The sequence below is a fragment of the Symphalangus syndactylus genome, chromosome 4, assembly GCF_028878055.3.
Source record: "Symphalangus syndactylus isolate Jambi chromosome 4, NHGRI_mSymSyn1-v2.1_pri, whole genome shotgun sequence".
NCBI classification, from domain to species: Eukaryota; Metazoa; Chordata; class Mammalia; order Primates; family Hylobatidae; genus Symphalangus; species Symphalangus syndactylus.
The window spans coordinates 93,843,815-93,862,859 of NC_072426.2; the positions used below are offsets into that span (position 1 = coordinate 93,843,815).

The following is a 19,045-nucleotide window of genomic DNA, read 5'->3' on the forward strand; positions in this document are numbered from 1 at the left end:
ACTTAAAGTATAATTTAGAAATATATGCAAAAAACAAATAATTTGCTGAGGAAATTTTTATCTATGTGATCATAGGATTTTTTATTTATGAGTGAGACTGACCTGTGATATTCCTTTTTTGTATTTTCCTTGTCACATTTTTGTATTGAGATCATTTTGGTCTCAAAAAATAAAAAATTTTTAAATTTTTTTTCTATTTTCTGGAGGATTTTGTGTGAGATTAGAACAATTTCTTAAATTATTTGTAAAATTCACTGATGAAGATATAATTATAGATCGAATTTATAAATCTATATAGAAAACTATTAAACTGATAAGAACAGATACTACACTTGATCTTAGCCAAAAGGCCGAGAAGCGATAAAAAATGATGAGTTTATGTCCTTTGTAGGGACATGGACGAAACTGGAAACCATAATTCTCAGCAAACTATCACAAGGACAAAAAACCAAACACCGTATGTTCTTGCTCATAGGTGGGAATTGAACAATGAGAACACATGGACACAGGAAGGGGAACATCACACACTGGGGACTGTTGTGGGGTGGGGGGAGGGGGGAGGGGGGAGGGATAGCATTAGGAGATATACCTAATGCTAAATGACGAGTTAGTGGGTGCAGCACACCAACATGGCACATGTATACATATGTAACAAACCTGCACGTTGTGCACATGTACCCTAAAACTTAAAGTATAATAATAATAAAATAAAAATAAAAAAAGAAAACTATTTAGATTTTTATACATCTTCTTGTGTAAGTTTTGGAATTTATATTTTTCAAGGAGTTTATCCATTTCCTATACATTTTCAAATTTATTGGCATAAAGTTATTTGTATTATCATTTTACGATCTTTATGTCTGTAGGATATGTAGTGTTAGACTCCTCATCGTTCCTGATATTCATTATTTGTGACTACTCTTTTTTCCTCTTTATCAATCTCATCAAAAACGTATCCATTCTTTTGGTCTTTTCTAAGAACAAACTTGTGGGTTTATCCCTTCTGTTGCATTTTATTTTATTACATTAATTTCTGCTTATTACTATTAGTTCAGATTCAGGAGGTACATGTGCAGGTTTGTTACACAGGTATATTGCATGATGCTGAGGTTGGGGCTCCTAGTGATCCCATCACCCAGGAAATAAACATAATACTCAATAGGTGGTTCTTCAACACTTGCATTCCTCCCTCCTTCCCTGCTTTTGGAATCCACAGTGTTTATTGCTCCTATCTTCGTGTCCATGTGAATCCAATGTTTAGCTCCCACTTCCGGGTGAGAACATGCAGTATGTGGTTTTCTATCTCTGCCTTAATTTGCTTAGGATAATGGCCTCCAGCTGCATCCATGTTGCTGCTAACGACATGATCTGGTTATTTTTTATGGCTGCATGCTCTTCATTATTTTCTTCTATTTTCTTTGGGTTTAACTTGCCTTCCTTATTTTTCTAACATTTTGAAATGGATATTAGATTAATGATTTTCAGCATTCTTCTTTTCTAAAATATATACTTAAAGGCTATAAATTTTCCTCCAAGTGCAGCTCTAGTTGATCTCATATGTTTTGATACTTAATTATTCATGATTATTCAGTTACAATGTTTTCTAATTTCTATTAGAATGGCTTTTGTGGCCTACAGGTTATTTAGAAGCATATTTCTTAATTTTCTTCTTAAATATATAGGGATTTTCAAAGTATCCTTTTATCATTGATATACAGAATAATTGCTCTGTGGTCAGGGAATATTTTTTGTAATTTGTTGAAACTTGCTTTAATATCCCAGCATATGCTCAATTTTTATTAATGTTTCATAAAAATAGTATTTACCCTTGAATTTTGGGGTGTAGTGTTCTCTATATGTCAAGTAATTCAGGTGTTTTAGTGTATCATCCAATATTTTATCATCTATTGATTTTTGTGTCAGCTTGGTCTATCAGTTAATAAGAAAGTTGTATGAAAATTTTCCACGATTGTGGATTTGTCTGCTTTTTCTTATAATTCTGTCAATTGTCTCTTTATATGTTTTGAGGCCATGTTTGTAAGTATGTACATATTTAGAATTATTGTATGTTTCTGGGAGATCAAACCAGAAATTATGAAGTATTTATTTATGAATTATACTTAAAGTGTAAAAAAAAAAGAATGAAAAATACCATTTGACTCAGCAATCTCATTACTGGGTATATACCCAAAGGAATACAAATCATTCTACCATAAAGACACAGGCATGCAAATGTTCATTGCAGCACTACTCACAATAGCAAGGACATGGAATCAACCTAAATGCCCATCAATGACAAAAGAGTTTTGAAACTACATACTAGTTTTGAGAACAAGAGAGCTTCAAGCTCCAAGATCTGAGAGACATAAATTTAGGCTCTTAATAAAACCTGCTCTTTATTAAATTAGTGATTTACATTTTTTTTATGTTGAACCATCTTTGCATTCCTCTGATATATGCTGCTTGGTCTGATGCTTGATACACTCATTACACAGACTATGGACCGGGCACTAGTGTTAACTCATGTAATCCTCATTAACTCTATTTTATAGATGCTATCATTCTTTCAAATTTAAAATAAGAATATTGAGGCATACAGAGGTTAAAGTGATTTGCCAAATATTATGCAGTTAATTCATGGGCTAATGAATGTAGGAAATCAGATTCCAGAGACTTCTGTTAACCGTGAGTACATTGCTGGTCTTAATAGCTATTTTTTACATTATATTTTTGCATCTGTACTTACAGATGAGGTTGGCTGAGAGTTCCCTTCTTTTCTTCTGTCCTTATGCATTCTGTGTAACATATTCAGCTAATCATTTTAGCTAAGTAGCTGTAGACACAAACCATTTCTATAAAAGAGAAATTATCTCTTCTCTGAAGATTTGATACAACTCACCATAAAACCATTTTGTTGATGGAGAAATGGTTGATAATTTTTGACTTCCATTTTAATATTTTATGTGATAAAATAATATATTCATTATTCTAACACTTCTAGGGCCAATGTAAGTAATTATAAACTTTCTTATAATATTATGTATTTTAACTAGTTTTCTAATGTTTTGCTATAAAATCTACTGTAGATGGTATAATTTTATAATGTTAGTACTATCTATATTAGTATAATAATCCCTTTTCCTTCCTGATTTGTTAATTTCTTATATCTTTTCTATTAATCATTGATATTGTATCAGTCAGCTAACACAATAGTAAATCTCCCTCTCAGGCCTTACAACAATAAACGTTTTATTTTCTGCTCTGTATCTTCCAGTTTGTTGAGCTTTGGCTGATTTCAGCTGAGCAAGCCTGGACTCAGCAGCAGTCACCTGGACTCCAGACTTTCGGGTGAGTTCATGACTGTTCCACATCACTTTCCAGGGAAATATACTTCCCATGATTGGGAAAGAAACACAAAAGCCATATCAAACCTGTAAACACACGTAAAGCTGTGGCTCCCTTTGTCTCAGCTCAGGATCACGTGGCCACACCAAACAGCAAAGGGGCTGGAGTGTTTACTCCTCACACTCCAGTGGGAGCCTTTGTGAAGTTCCATGGCAAAGGGTCTGAGAGGTAATTTTACAACAAGAAGGAAACAACCCAAACTACCACGGCCATATTTGCTAAGTTTATGTCTCTTACAAAGAACCAGTATTCTATTTTATTAGCTCTATATTATTTTTAATTCTAGTTTATTAATTTAATTATATAATTTTCATTCATTCTTTCATTATACCCTCTTTTGAAGGGCATATTAATTTGTCTGTCATGTAGGGTCCACACTCCTTGGAGGGCTATTTCTGAGGCTTGTCATTTCTATCAGCTCTCACTCTGTTTGTCCCCTACTGTATTTGGTTAATTGTCCCATGGTGAACTCAAATCTGCCTGGCCTCCATCTGAGACACCACTGAGGTGCCTGAGTCATAGGTGTGGTTCTCCACTGCGTTTATGTCTCCACAGTGCAGGAGATCATGCTGCGCTGAGACACTGGAAATGCAATTTTTCATCTTGGCATAAATAGCAAAATTCAGTAATAGTCATAAGAGAAGCATAAATTCACCTCCGAGTCTATGAGAGGACAGACCTATGGGCACACATCCTTGGGGGAGAAACTCATCCCCTCCAGAATCCAGGCTTTCTCAGGTTTCTTTGCTCCTAGGTGTATTTACCTCCTGCCTACCCTCTGCCCGCTCAAACCACCCTTTCTCTCAGTCTGCAGCACAGTTAGGATCCTGGTTTAATGCAAATCTGTCAGTTTCACATTCCCACCTTCTTGGGAGATCTGCCTATTTGCTGTGTGAATTGAAAGTCCTTTGTCTTCTGGGTCTATGGGCCCTTCAATATTGTGTCAATGGCATCAGGAAACCCAGCCCTGAGAGTGATCTTCTTTACCTTGAGGGCCCCTCTTGGTGCCTGGCAGGTGCCCTGAATGGGAACCAGGAGGGCCACTGGACGGGGCCTGATGACATGAGTACACAGGGTGAGGACACTTGAGAAACCAAAACGCCCATCACAAGGCACAGTCACAGGGAAGTGACCCACCCCACTCCCCACCTGGGAAAAACAAACCTCTGAAGTTATTTGATGACATGAAGTGTTTCAAAGAATGAGTGTGAGTTTGGAGGAAGGCAAGCATTAAAGGTCACATCCGGGACCTGAACGGCTCGACCAGGCTCTGGTGACAAGAATTGGACACTTCCGGAAATTCAGGCCTGGACGAGCACAGATGGTCTGGTGTCTGCTCGAGGTCTCTGCCTCTCTTCATCCTTCTACCCAATCCTCCTCTGTGCCCAGCCCTGGATTGCACCCTGGGAACAGAGATGTGAACTGAGTACGGCTCCTGCCCTAGAAAAGTGAGATCACTGGTAAAGGGGGCACAGATGGTAGCTCCAGTCAGAGAGAAGAGGGATAATTTGAGGACACTCTGCTGGAGGATTCATTTGCTCCATAAATGTTTATTGAACATTGACTGTGTTTCCAGGCACTCTCCTCAGTGGAGAAACAACAGCTAGAGAACAAGACCCCTGTTCTCATGAGCTTCTCGTTCTACAGGGATAGGGGGTGGTTGATGGTCAATCAATATGAAACCAAATAAGCAAAGATACAGGGAGTTGTCTAGACAGAGGGAGCAGCGGGTGCCAACACCCATATTCGGCTTTGGATTGAAGTCAGCTGCAAATACCCCTTCCCCTTGTGCCTGGCCCTGTGAGGTGCCCAAAGAAGACATTTGACAAACATTCTAAATGAGAAGAGAGGAAGGAGGTGACTCAGTGCTAGGGGTATTTAGTCTCTCCACCCCAGCCCTGCATAAACAAAACAAAAATGGAAGTAGTCCGATCAACTGATACAAAGATATGTACACATGTGCGTGTTTGTGTGCGTGTGTGTGTGTGTGTGCATGCGTTTGTCTGGTGGAAAATCTATGCATTCTTCTTCTGAAAATAAATATCTGAAGAAAACTACCCTGCGAACCTGTGACTCTGGAAGCTCAGAGGCGCTGAGTCATAGAGATGGATACCTGAGAGGGGGTAGTAGAGGAGGGGGTTAGGGCACTAATGTAGAGAGCCACCCAGTGCTGTGCTGGAGACCCTGCCAGCAGCCCTGGACATCTGCCCAGGACACAGTAGTTCTAAGGATTGTTGATTATTAATCTGGGGTTGAAGGCCAATCCAGTGCTGTCCCTGGTCATCACACTGATTGGACTGGACATTGCTGAGGCACCTGCCAGAGGCCTGGGCTGGAGGGCCAGCTTCCCTGTCACTAACTCCAGGCTCCGAAGAAGCCCTAGTAAGTCATTTCTGGAGGAAAGAGGTGGGGGCCTGGGCCAAGAGACTGACCTCTTGACTGGATCCTGGTGAGGTCCAGGTAGGGGCTTAGGGGGGTCATCAGGTCCACCTGGGGCCTCTCTTTCTCTCTGGCCCAAGCAACTGGGAGCTTCCTGTATCTACTTGGCCATCAGCAAACTAAAGTGTTGTCTTTGCCAACGTGAAGAACAGAAGTGGCATGTGCACGCTAGCGACAGGTACAAGCCTTGACTGTGACATCCAATGCCAATTCAGCACCAACAGAAGAGGTTTAAAAGAGACAAAAATGATACAAAGAGGAAAGTTGGAGAAGGACATGATCATAAAAGTTCCCTTCCAACTGGGCATCTCTCACTGCGTCCTGGAGGAAGGGAAGGGCTAAGGGACTGCGGCTGGGATAGCAAGGGCAGACACAGTGTTGGGCGGCAAGAGCCGGGACATTAGGATTCGAGGCTGGAGCAGAGCAGAGAGAGAGTCCTGTGGGGTCCCAGCTGCCAAGTGTCCTGGAGGACAGGCCAGCCTGGACAAAGGCAGGAAGGGACTCTGATGGCTGGGTAGGGGCACAGAGCTGGGGGGCATCTGGGCAGCCTCCTGGAGGGGGAGTAGGAGCTGAATCCTTCCAGACTCAGGCTGAGCAGAAATTTCAGAGCCTGGGTGGTGAAACAGCCTCTCAGTGGAAGATCTCAAACCAAGAGAAGTCTCAACTGGACAGGATCAATCACCAAAAAAGGTCCCATTTTGAGGGTCGGAATCCTGCCTCAGGGCACTCTAGGTCCCAGTCCTACAGGAAATGCCTCTCACAAATTATGCAAGATGGTCAAGAAGCAGCTGGGGAAACAGGGGCTGCTCTGAGGACAGAGCCCCACCATGTCAATCAGGGAGTTTTATAGGAAATAGGAGGGTGGATATCATCAACCAAGTCCAGCCAAGAGATGGAACTTGTGAGACCTCAGGTCTCCTGCTCCAGTCTGAGTCCAGCTCTTTCCTTCCATAGGAAAGGAAGAAGAAGGAAACCATGGCTCCTTTGGCATTTTAGAAAGAAATCCGAGCAATCCAGGGACCACAGCTCACACAGGCAATGAGCTCTCTTCACCACTGTCTGGACCACTGTGCCCAGGGCTCATGGGTAATCCTCAAGCCCTGTGGGCTGTCAAGTAGGAGGTGCCTAACTGCTAAGACTTGTGCTAACAGGAGCTCTGGGACCTCAGGGAGAATGGGCTCGCATTCATCTTACACCTGCCTTTGTTTTAGCACTGATCTAACTCTCACATCTTTTACCCACCCGTCTCCCTAGTAGCCTGAAAGTCATTCAGAGCCAGGGGTTGTGATGGTCCCCTCTGTGTCCACTGTCCCCAGCACAGGGTCTAGCACACCACAGTGGGTAGTAAATGCTATTTAAATGAGATGGGATGAAATTCCCTTCCTTCACTTTCTTCACCTCAAGGTAAGGACCATGTTCCTGTTTCCGTCATTACCTGTCCTTCTCCTGTCTGTGGTGACAGCTTCCTGCTCCGAAACAAAAGCCTGTGAGGATACCCAGAAGACCTGCTCCGTGATTACCTGTGGCATCCCCGTCACCAATGGCACCCCAGGCAGAGATGGGCGAGATGGACCCAAGGGGGAAAAGGGAGAGCCAGGTCTGGGACAGGTTTCTGTGGCTTCCTAAATCTCCACCCCCAGCAGGTGTTCAAGCAAATCTGTGCTTGAGCCTGCCACAAAGGGTTAAAGCACAGACTTGGGGAGGCTCCCCTTTCATCAGGACCCACGATACACTCAGAACAATCCCTGTAAAATGCCATTGCCTCCAAAACAAAGCTGCTCGCTGACTCTTCGGGATCCCATATTTCCACACAGGAACTGGGGGTGTGTGGTTGTCCCTTCAGAGGGGTGTCCCACCTGTTTAGGGAGCTGGCCTTGGTGCAGGCCTTCCACTAGGTTGCAAGAGAGTCTTTCTTCTTTGGGTCAGATCACTGGCTCACTGGCTGTTCCGGGGTTGAACATGAATGTAGTATTGAACTTTTGGGAAAGAAAAAAAAAAGAGTGACAGCCACTGGGTCATCTTCTCTTTGTCTTGCAACAGGTCAAGGGCTCAGAGGTTTGCAGGGCCCTCCTGGGAAGATGGGGCCCCCAGGAAACACAGGGGCTACTGGAATTCCAGGACCAAGGGGCCAAAAAGGAGATCGTGGGGACAATTCAGGTAAGGGGCACACGTCAGCATGTGTGGCCTGGGGGTCCCGGGCCCGGGGAGCTGGAAGGCCAGCTGGGAGGTCCCCTTTTCCTTCTTCTCCTGCTGCCTCATGGGAAGATGCCCAACTTTGCATCCAGGTCCAGCACCCCCAGCCCTCTCAGCTTTACTTGGGGCCTGAGGAGACTCCCATAGGTGCCCAGGTGCAGACATTCAAGCCACGTAGGGCCATTCCCTCATCAGACCCCTTAGCAGATAGACCCTGGCTTTTCTTCAGTGGAAACAGTCCAGTGTGCACCTCCGGGGTGCCAGGGAGGAAATAGGCCCTTTAGGGGGTTAGGTTTATGTCCATTGTCACAAGAGTGGCACGAAAATGTTCTGCCTCTTAGGACCCCTGGCTGATGGGGAACATCACAGCAACTTAGTTCAGAGTAAAATAGAGCAAATTCAGTAAAAACGAAAGAACAATGACAACCCACTTATTCATATTTGTCTATCAGCCTGTCAAAACAACAAAGGTATTAAAAATGTATCTGGAATGAGAAATGAGAAAGACTTACAAAGAAAAATTTTCAAAAAGGAGGGTAATGAGTTGAGTATTTTCTTATGAATTCTTACAATATGACAATATGCAAGCCGTATGTGGAGACAGGGGTCCAGGCCTGAAGTTCCAGGTAGTGAAGGGATGCGGAGGTATAGCTGGGAAGGAGGAATGTAGTCATTTTCCCCTTTTTATTTCTTTTGCTTTCTTATTTTCCTGGAATAAGCGTTCTTCTTAGTAAGCCACTTTGTTTTTTTCAAAATGCTCCGCTCTCCAAATTAAGGTCTTCTCCATAAATACCCTCTCCCTATTGCTTCGCAGTTGTTGAGGCTAAGCTGGCCAAATTAGAGAGAGAGCTACAGAGCCTGAGATCAGAACTGGACCACATGAAGAAGCGTGAGCTTTCTCTCTGCCTGTAATGTGTTCTTGGCTCTCACTCTTCTTCAGTGCACTCTAGGTTTGGAGGAGGTGGGAGGGGAACTAATTCATGAACACTTGTCCTACACCAGGGCCTGTGCTGGGTGGCATTTTCCCATAAGACGGTTTCATTCAATCCTCTCAGCAACCTCAGTTGTGGTTGTTGAACTTGCTTTATTGACAGGTGAGGAAACCGAGGTGCAGGAAGTGTTGGTGACTCATTTGATGTCACACAGCCTGGAAGTGGCAGGGGAAGGATTGGATGGAGATCTGTTGTCTCCAAAGTCTGTGCTCCGTCCTTGTCATCTACTGTGCTCTGATGTCTGTCCCTGCGTCTTCCTTATCCTGGTGCCCAAGCCTGCAGTGAGGCCCAATACTGTCTCCCTATGTCTACCTGTGTTGGGGCAGGTTTTAGCAGATGCTTTTTCAAGGTGGGATATCCCAGGGGAGTCTGGATTGTCTGCAGGCGTCTGGATGCTCCTTCCCAGGCTCTGCAGCTGAGGCTTACTTCCTGACCAGGCTCTGGCCTGAGCTACTGGGCATAGGGTGATTTTTCAGAGGTCTGACTTCCCAGGGAACTCAGACTACTTGCCTACTGTCCTTGGCTGGGCTCCAAACCCAGCCAGCCTCACTCACCATTTGTGGTTTCAGTGCAAGCCTTCTCCTTGGGGAAAATGTCTGGGAAGAAGCTCTTTGTGACCAACGGTGAGCGGATGCCTTTCTCCAAAGTGAAGGCTCTGTGTGCTGGGCTCCAGGCCACAGTGGCTGCCCCCAAGAATGCCGAGGAGAATGAGGCCATCCAGAATGTGGCCAAAGGCACTGCCTTCCTGGGCATCACAGATGAGGCAACTGAAGGCCAGTTCATGTACGTGACGGGCGGGAGGCTGACTTACAGCAACTGGAAGAAGGATGAGCCAAATGACCACGGCTCAGGGGAGGACTGCGTAATTCTCCTGAACAATGGGCTCTGGGATGACATCTCCTGTGCATTCTCCTTCATCTCCGTCTGTGAGTTTCCTGCCTGAAGAGGCATGTTCCTCGGCCCCCTCCTTGGCTCCCTGCTGAACTCTCTGCTGCTTTGGTAGAGAATTCAATGCTGGTTTTCTTCTGCCCTGTGTTGAGTCCTTCCTTCACGTGGATGGGAGGAAAATGAAGGGGATATATTTGATTGTGGGGTGAGGACAGAAGAAGAGGCTGGCTGTGGGGCACAAGGGTTCTGGTTCAGCACATGGCAAAGGACACCACCATCCCACTAGGAGCACAGCGCTGGGTGGGAGTCCACCCTGGAAAGGGCCACGTCTGACCCTCTCATTTCATGGTGAAGACACTGAAGCCCACCAGAAGGACCCAGTGGGGCCACACCTGGGTCAGAGTAGGCTGTAGATCCTAGCCACTGAGAGATCTTATTCCTTTTCTCCATGAGTTGCCACTACTGAATGCCTAAACTCCTTCCATGGCGAGCCCAGACCTCTCTAGGACACAGGTATTGTTTCTAGTTGTTCATGAGCTGCGCCAGACAACCTCTCACTACCTGACTGTAACACCTGGCGGTCTCCTGCCTGGGCAACAGTTGTTAGCCCTAGGAATCCTTTCATCTTGCCCATGTAGCCGTGGCCACCCTTTAGTCACTAGGGTGACCTTAAGGCCAAAGAACAGCTTTTCCTCCTGCATCATTTTAGGAGGCTGACTCGATATTGAGGTGTGTCAGCTGCGTGTGAGGAGGCAAATTGTCATGCAGGGTGTGCCCTTCTCCGCAGGCCTCATGAGTCTCATAAGTCTCAGCCCCAAGCCCTACTCCAGTCCCCCACCTGCCCAGCAGCCCCTCCTTTCCCTGTAACACCCTCTTCCCATTATAGGTCAATGGGCCCATTGTCAGTACAGACAAGCTGAAAATTACCCCAAAGCTGAGCTTCATACCCTACGGGTTAAATTACGCGGCTCCAGCTGGCCAGCAAATGCAATCCACTTTCGGAGCAGGCTTCTGATGCCATTGAGGCCCACAGTTCTGCTCATGACCATGGCTGTTTTTCAGCTATCTCAGGGTGGGTGGCTCTGAGATGACACAGAGCCCGTGCCGCAAACTAAGGGAAGGGAATGGATTCCAGCACCTGCCGTATGCCACTCACACAACGAGATGGGAAAATATTTCATAAAAAGGCTAAGGGCCACTTTAACTCTGTGAAAAGCTTTAGTTAATCTTAGTTTTCTATTTTACTTCTCTTTGTATCTGAACTACCAGGAAAATCAACACGTGGTTGGTAAGTGCTTGATGAATATTTATCAAATGGATGCATCAAAAAATTACACAGGGACGCATGGGTGGGATCTCAGGGACTGAATATCAAGCATGCTTTCTCTCAGGTGTCCTTCTGCGGGACTATCCGGGCAGGGCTGGGACGTGCCAAGGGCATTGGGACCATCAGGATGAGCGTGGCAGGACCTGTGTGCTTGGCCTCTGGCCTACATAGACAGCCATATCACTGAATTTTCAATTCCAAAAAACCCTTCTATAGGCGCCAAAATTGGGGTCAATGAGAGGAGTATTTTTGTGATGTAGTGCAAAATAATTAACTGCTTCCAATGCAATCCACACTGCTTACCGAGGGAACAGGAAACTGGTTAAGCTTTAGAAGCACATATGAATCCATAGTGTATGGCAAACAGAGAAAGGAAGGACCAGAAACCTTTTAGAGGGAGAAAAGACACACATATACAGTGACCCAGAACAAAAGAATGACCAGAACCAAGCATGAATGTTACACCTGAATGTTCTCACAGCCTAGATGAAAATGAGAAAACTGGCCGGTGATGGTTACATCGTCCTTCCTATGTTATGCTAAGGAGGGTTGTCGTGGTCAGTGCTGAGATGAATGCCTCCTTTTCCACACTGTGCATAAAGGACAATATCTTCAGCCGTGAAACTGTAGAACATGCAGTTATGTACTTCACATAGGGGTGAAGTACATAACCGGTTGTTATGGTTTTCCATCATGCAATGATTGCCCCTCAGTCAGGGAAATGCAAGAAATCTTGTAGGGAAAGCTCCAATTCTTCCATCCCCCTTTCAGATTGCTTCTCTTAGTTCCTTCTACAGGGCTCTTTTCTTCCTATCTCTCTCAATGACTACAGCCTCACGTTCCTGCTCTAAGAGCTTTTTATGCCACCAATGCCCTGTCCTCCTTCTCCCCAGCTCATAAGCCTCCTCCCCTGCCCCTGGCACTTTGAGGTTCCTTGCTAATTCTCTCTTCTCTTGGCTCACCTGGCAGGGCATAAAGCCTCCTGTTTCTATTTGATGTAAGGAAGATTGCCATGGTCAGTGCTTCTGGATGGGTCGGGCTTTGTTCTCTCCCTGATCCAGCACCTAACCATCTCTTTTGAGCTCCTCTCTCTAAATGTATCTGCTGCCACACTATTCTTCATTTAGCCTGGAATTGAGACAGACTGCCTCTCTGTATTCATTTCTTAGTTTTTATCTGCAAGCAATGGGAGCCTGGTTTGTATTAGCTGGGGAGAAGGTGGAGTTAATCTGAAGATACAGGATTCTCTTTCTGCAAGAAAGATGCCAAGAAAAACAGTTTTTAAGAAAGATACAGGATTCTCATGAAAGTCCAAAGATAGAAACTTCAGTTCATCCAGGCCTTCCAGGACCTGGGACAAGAGGAAAATTTTGGATTTAAGATGACCCTCCAAACAGTCTCCCTCCCTCCTACCCATCCTTCCTTCCTCCTTCCCTCTCTTCCTTCCTCCCTCCCTCCTTCCCTTCCTTCCTTCCTTCCTTCCTTTCTCCCTCCCTTCCTCCCTTCCTTTCTTACTCCCTTCCTCCCTTCCCGACTTCTCTCCTTCCCTTCTCTCTCCCTCTTTCTCTGTCTGAAGGGCTGAGGACAGGCAGTTTCCTTTACTAAGGAACAGACAATGATTGACATCTCTTGCACAGGGAACCCAGTGAAGCCACACACTCCAAGGACAGGCCTGAGGGGCCCCAGGCAGCTCATTCCCCTGAGACTGCAGCAGTGGGGATGACTGTGAGCAACTTCTTGAGCCCTGCCATTTGTTCGAATGGGGTAGATGTCTCTGCCATTCATTTCTCACATTGGTTTTTGGACCACGGAGCTGAAAGACATCTCCTAGCTGCAGTCTTCCTTTGCTGCCTCTTGCATGGAGTAAGAACCTGAAGGCCATGCTCAGAGCATTCCTGGAAGGGAAGCTGGTGTTCAGAACTCCGTGCAGCCTGGGCTCTGGCTCTGGGCCATGCCCAGGGTAGAAGGCGGCCTGGGTCTCTGTGCACTATGTTAGGGCTGAAGGAGAGATGGCTTGGTGGGTGGGAAGTTCAGATTTTCAGAGCGGGAGACAGGGGTTTCAGGTTAGCTCCCTGACTAATATACTGAGTGGCATGTTGGTTTCCTGGGCCTCAATTTCCCTATCTATAAATAGGTCACTAAAGATTTCTTTCTTCTAAAACTTAATGAATCAATTGTTACACAGAAGTCCAGACTGTAGGAGCCAATTCAGGAGCAAAGTGGCAGAAACTGAGTTTTTGTGTGTGTGTTATTTCGTAGAGATGAGGTTTCACCATGTTGTCCAGGCTGGTCTCGAACTCCTGAGCCCGGGAGATCCCCCCACCTAGGCCTCCCAAAGTGGTGAGATTACAGGTATGAGCCACTGTGCCCTGCCCTGTTTTCAGTTTTTGTTTCCTGGCAGTTCTGTCCAAAGTAATTGTGGGCTAAATATTTATCAGCTATTTCTGAATTCTACAGAAGACAGTCTGGGTAAATTAGAATGACAAATATACCTTGGACTCAAGATGAGAACTTCGGATTTAAATTATGTCTGCAGAAGCAGAGGCACAGCAAGTATAATCACAATTTCCCTCCTGTGTCTGAATGAAAACAGCTACCAAAGCCTGTGACACTCGAGGCCCAGGCTCCTGCCTGGGTCTGAATCCAGGAATTGTAGGGCCTTGTGCCTGCAGGACACTGTTTCCTCGGAGTCCTACAGCTCTGCTGCTTCACTTTAGCCATGTCCAAGCCAGAAGATGGGGACTTGGGGTACCAGCTGAGGGCCCAGTGTTCACATCTTTCAAATCTTCTTCCTGCTGGTGCCAGCCAGCTTCCCTTCTCTGTGGCTGTCAGAGGGGGACCAGTGCCAGGGGTCACAGTCAGTCCCTGGACTTGCCCTCTGTGTCACAGCAGAGCCTCTGACCTGGAAGGCTGTTTGCTTGTCATTATGTAACTGGTCTGTGCTTTTGAGCCTGCCAAAGCTCAGGGTTTTTCCATTAACTGAAAAGGGATTGGATGTTATCAGAGGGCCTGGGCTGGAGATGCCGGGAAGTGGATTTTGTAAAGCGATGTTGTCCCGGTAACCCTGAGTGGCTGATGGGCTGCTGGGAAGAGGGGAGGAGATCAGGGCAGTGGGCCATCTGGGAAAGGGTGCTCACAACCCTGGTGGCCACTGTGTGAAGAGTAGACAGTGTCCCCAACTGTGAACCTGTGGTTTGTCCAGCAAACACAGGTGCATGTTTCAAAGAAGCTGGGGGCAAGCAGCCATTCATTAACCAAGCAGATGCCTTGGGCGAGGCTAGCCATTGCCAACCCACAGCCCAGCCTGCCTTGCCCTGGCTTGTGCTTGTGCCACCTTGTACCTCTCTTCTGAGTGGTGACCAGCAGAATTGACTGGAATGCTTGACAAAATCATAGGCTCTTGGCCTCATTCTGAACCCAGTGAGTGAAAACCTCAGAAATCTGTCATCTTCATCAGTTCCTCAGGTGAACCGGATGTTTGGCCAGTTTTGAAACCACTGCCCCAAGAAATACAGACACCACAGTGGCTTTCTGCCTGCCTCTCACCATGCAGGGCAGCCCTGGAGCCTGGAAGCCAGCATTTTCCCATTCCTGATAGGCCCCTCATGAGGTGAAGGGAGTGCTGCTTAACTGTATAGTGTCAGACCCCAAATAATCTCCCTCAACGGACCAGTGCCCCACTAGTGAAAACCAACTGCAGACCTAAACCTTCCCTATTTCCAAGGTCTCACTGCTTCCTGTGGCTTTAGGGAGGAGGTCTGCGGTTGGGACAGCTCTGAGGAGCTTCAGAGCACGTGAGGCACTGGATGCGTGAGACCTTGAAGGGGGAATTGTGTGCACATGGGCTTGGGGCTGTTTGTGTGTATTGTTGTGCATGTGTGAGTGTGTGTTGAGTGCCTGTATGGAAACCAGCAACCCAGTATGGAAACCAAAACCCAGTGCTTGTGGTTCTCAGCATCCTGCCACTGGGTGGCTCAGCCCCTACCTCCCTAGCCTGTCTCCAGGTCTACCTCTGCATACTCCCCACTGAAGAACATTGGCTCAGGCTGACCCCAGAGATTCTGGGTGAGGAGTTGGGGTGCTTGGTCATAGACAACATGTCCTCTGTAAGGGGTCCTAAGCTGTGTTCTAGGACACCAGGGGGTCCACAGAGATTGAGCACTAATATGATCCTCTTCCCCTGCCAGGCCTTGGATTGTATGTCACCACTCCTCCCACCACCCAAGTCCCTGCCTGACCACTGAAGCTAAGGTTGCTCCAACCCCAGTCACCATTACAACACTCCATTTTATTTTCTTCTAAGAGTTATGGTTATCTGTTGTCATCTTGGCCATCTGCTCAAGTTATGTCAGTGTTGCAAAGTCATTAAGAATAAGGAATCTAGCCGGGGTCAGTGGCTCACGCCTGTAACCCCAGCACTTTGGGAGGCCAAGGCGGGCAGATCATCTGAGCTCAGGAGTTCAAGACCAGCCTGGGCAACATGGCCAAACCCCACCTCTACTAAAAATACAAAAAATTAGGTGGGCTTGGTGGTGCATGACTGTAATCCCACCTACTCAGGAGGCTGAGGCAGGAGGATTATTTAAGCCCAGGAAGAGGAGGTTGCAGTGAGCAGAGATCGTGTCACTGTGCCTCAGTCAGGGCAATGGAGTGAGACTGTGTCTCAAAAACAAACAAACAAACAAACAAACAAACAAACAAACAAAGAGTGAGGATTCTGGAGTCAGACTGCCTGGATTCAAATCCTGGTTCTACCAGTTTGCACCTGTGTGACCCTGGGCAAGTCACATAATACACTCTCTCTGTGTTAGTTCCCTTCTTGGTAAAATTGGGATCGTGACAGTGTCCACCTCAGAGGGTTGTTGAAGGAATAGATGAACTGATATAAGCAAGGCAATTAGGACAGCACTGGCCTGCAAAAAATGCCCTGCAAACATTAGTCCCTACTGTTGCGATTAGTACAAGACCATATCACTCACCTATGCAGTCCCAGTGCCTTGAAAAGGGCTGGGAACCACATACACAATCAATAACTGTTGAGTGAATAAGTGAATGAATAATAAATGAATGAATCTGAGTCCTCCACCAAAATGTGTGACCCAATTCCCTTCTCTGGAGCTTAACTCAGCTCTAAGCTGGATCCAAGAGAGAAACAGCAAAACTCATTTTGGAATACGGCTACGGGCACAGCCTCCTTTCTCTGATAATTGAGTATCCCTGGCCCCAGCAACAGTGGCCATGTGCAGCTGGTGCTGTGGCCTCGTGCTGCCCCCTGCTGGTTGCCTCCAAGACAAGGCCAGCAAACCCAGAGAGACTCAAGCACAGCCAGGTGAGTGGTGGGATAACATGAGCACCTTGTTTGCAACTTTGGATGCTCCCGCTTTCCTCCTCTCCACGATTGCCCTGGTTGCTTTGCTCACTAGGGTTGTGTCCCCAACCTGCAGGGCCAGGGCCAGACGCACGCTCCTACTGCGTGACCGCAGGTCTTCAGCGTGCTGGATCCCGACAGCCCTCAGTGCACAGGAAGCCCCGGGGACTGGCGGGATGCTCTGCTCCTTGTTTATACATGTCTCCTTTCCAAGCCTAGAATGTGATCTCTTTAGGGCAGGACCCACAGGCCACCCCCACATTCTCCTTGCCTGCCCCTCCACAGGTCTCTGTGTCCGAGGCAATTTCAGAATCCCCTCAAGACAGGACTTTGCTGCTGCTCTTCCCCGAGCCCTGTCGGGGCTGGATTTGTGGGCTCCTCTCTGGGTTCCCTTTGCGGACTTTTTGGGTATTTCTCTCAAATGCAGTCACTTTTTTCTTTCCTCAGCATCAGCAGGGAAAGAATCTGGACTTTTCTCTGAATCAGGTTCTTTTGGAGAACACTACTAAGTATTTGCTTATGATTTTCGTGTGATGACCTCACGTCATTTCAAAAGGACAAAGGGGTTCAGGCTGGGAACCTGTAACTCAGGACAGTTTAGGGACTCTGCCTGGGACCCATTAGGCCACCAGCAGAGGGTCTGGTGCACAGAGGGATGGTGGGGATCTCCTAGGGGGTCTCAAATGGAAATGACATTGTTGTTCCACCAGCTTCAACACTGTCCTTGCTTCTTGTTCTTGGACTTCCTGGGAAGCCAGCTGGTGGAAGCACAGGATTCTTGCAGAAGTCACAGAAGGTGCCTTCACTGGGTGCATGATGAAGCTCGGGGCAACCCCCTTGTTGGGTTCCCTCTGGACCTGCAGGGCAGTGCCCTCTTAAGCCAAGGATGACAAACATTAGCACACATACTGACCCTCTCCTCCCCCTTATCTGTGCCAGATGCAACTAATCAATGATCTCCTACACAGCCTGGAAAAGACCCTGAAAGCCATTTAACTCCACAGTCATTACCAAGGGATGTGAGATGGTGTGGGGAAAAGGACTCATTGTCCAGCCCTGCCCAGAGCTCCTGATGTGTCCAGCTTCCTATCCCCATGAGAATCTATGGCCTTGACAATTACAGAAGTACCACCAGAAGCTATATGCTGAATTTCATGTGAGACCCTTTTCCCCAGTGACAGCATCCTCTGGAGACCTCACCTTGCCCAGCAGTGCTGACCCTTTCCTGTGCTGTCTGCAAGCAGTTCCTGGGTGGTCATCTCTCCTACACTGATGGAGTCTGGTTCCCAAGCACCCCAAGTGCAGGAATCAGAAAAGGTCATGAGTATTTTGGATTCACTATGTGAAAAGGGTCTGGGGAGTCCAGAGGTAGAAGCTCCCAACCATGGCTGAGATGGAGAAGAAGGTGATGAGACATAGTTTAACATCACACTCACTGTTCTATGGTCATGCTTGCCTAATGCACCAAGGTTATGAGCTAAATTCCACATCAGATAAAAAGCAGTGCGGCTTTCCTCCTCCTTAGCCAGGGAGCTATAAACCACCTGGAGCTTCAGGGCAAGGAGTGTAGAATCCGACCCCAGGCCATGGAGCAAAAGCAAGGGAAGAATGGGGAGGGCTGCCAAATTCCCTGAGTTCTTGCTGCTTTCAATTCTGATCAATGCCTAAAAGGAAGTGAATATGTTATCTCAAATTTCTTTTTATCTTTTTCATATCTCTGCTCCTTTCTTATCGCTACTACTCTATATGTTGGCTTTTTTCTTCTTATACAGATTTATCAACATGTATTTGTCTAATTCAACTCTTAAAAAGTCTAGTTTCTGAGATGATTTGTCATATCTATTCTTGTTTTTTGTTGTTGTTAACACAGGGTCTTGCTCTGTCTTCCAGGCTGAAGTGTGGTGTCATAATCATGCCTCACTGCAGCCTCGACTTCCTGGGCTCAAGTGATCCTCCTGCCTCAGCCTCACAAGTATCTGGGACTTCAGGTGCAGGCCACCACACCTGGCTGGCTTTTATTTATTTATTTATTTATTTATGGTAGAGACAGGAGCTCTGTATGTTGTCCAGGCTGGTCTTGAACTCCTGACCTCAAGTGATCCTCCCCTCTCAGCCTCCCAAAGTGCTGGGATTACAGGTATGAGCCACCATGCCCAACTTATTTCTATTATTGTTATTTGTTTTATATTTCATTAATTTCACTTTTATATTTATTTGTTTTGTCCTTCCTTTTTTTTGTTTTAAAAATTTGTTTTAAAAAGATGAACATTTAGTTCAACTATTTTCAGTCCATGTTTTTTTGTTTTTAAATTTTTAATAATGAAAGCAAAGTTACTTATTTCCTCTGAGTATAGCTGTAACTCTATCTCATAGATTTAGGGATACATATTACTGTTTCATTAAGGTTTAAAAATTACTACTAAGATTATGCAT

The 19,045-nt window shown here is 46.2% G+C and overlaps 1 protein-coding gene and 1 pseudogene across 1 annotated transcript; one reads left to right on the forward strand and one right to left on the reverse strand.

Annotated features, from left to right (window-relative positions):
• Positions 1-258: 258 nt before the first annotated feature.
• Positions 259-362, reverse strand: LOC129481490 (uncharacterized; annotated as a pseudogene).
• Positions 363-7,254: 6,892 nt separating this feature from the next.
• Positions 7,255-11,046, forward strand: LOC129480954 (mannose-binding protein A-like). Its single transcript, XM_055275559.2, has 4 exons — positions 7,255-7,441; positions 7,885-8,001; positions 8,852-8,926; positions 9,599-11,046. Exons 1-4 carry the CDS (start codon positions 7,258-7,260, stop codon positions 9,970-9,972), a joined length of 750 nt encoding a protein of 249 aa, XP_055131534.1. The 5' UTR covers positions 7,255-7,257; the 3' UTR covers positions 9,973-11,046.
• The last annotated feature ends 7,999 nt before the right edge of the window (positions 11,047-19,045 follow it).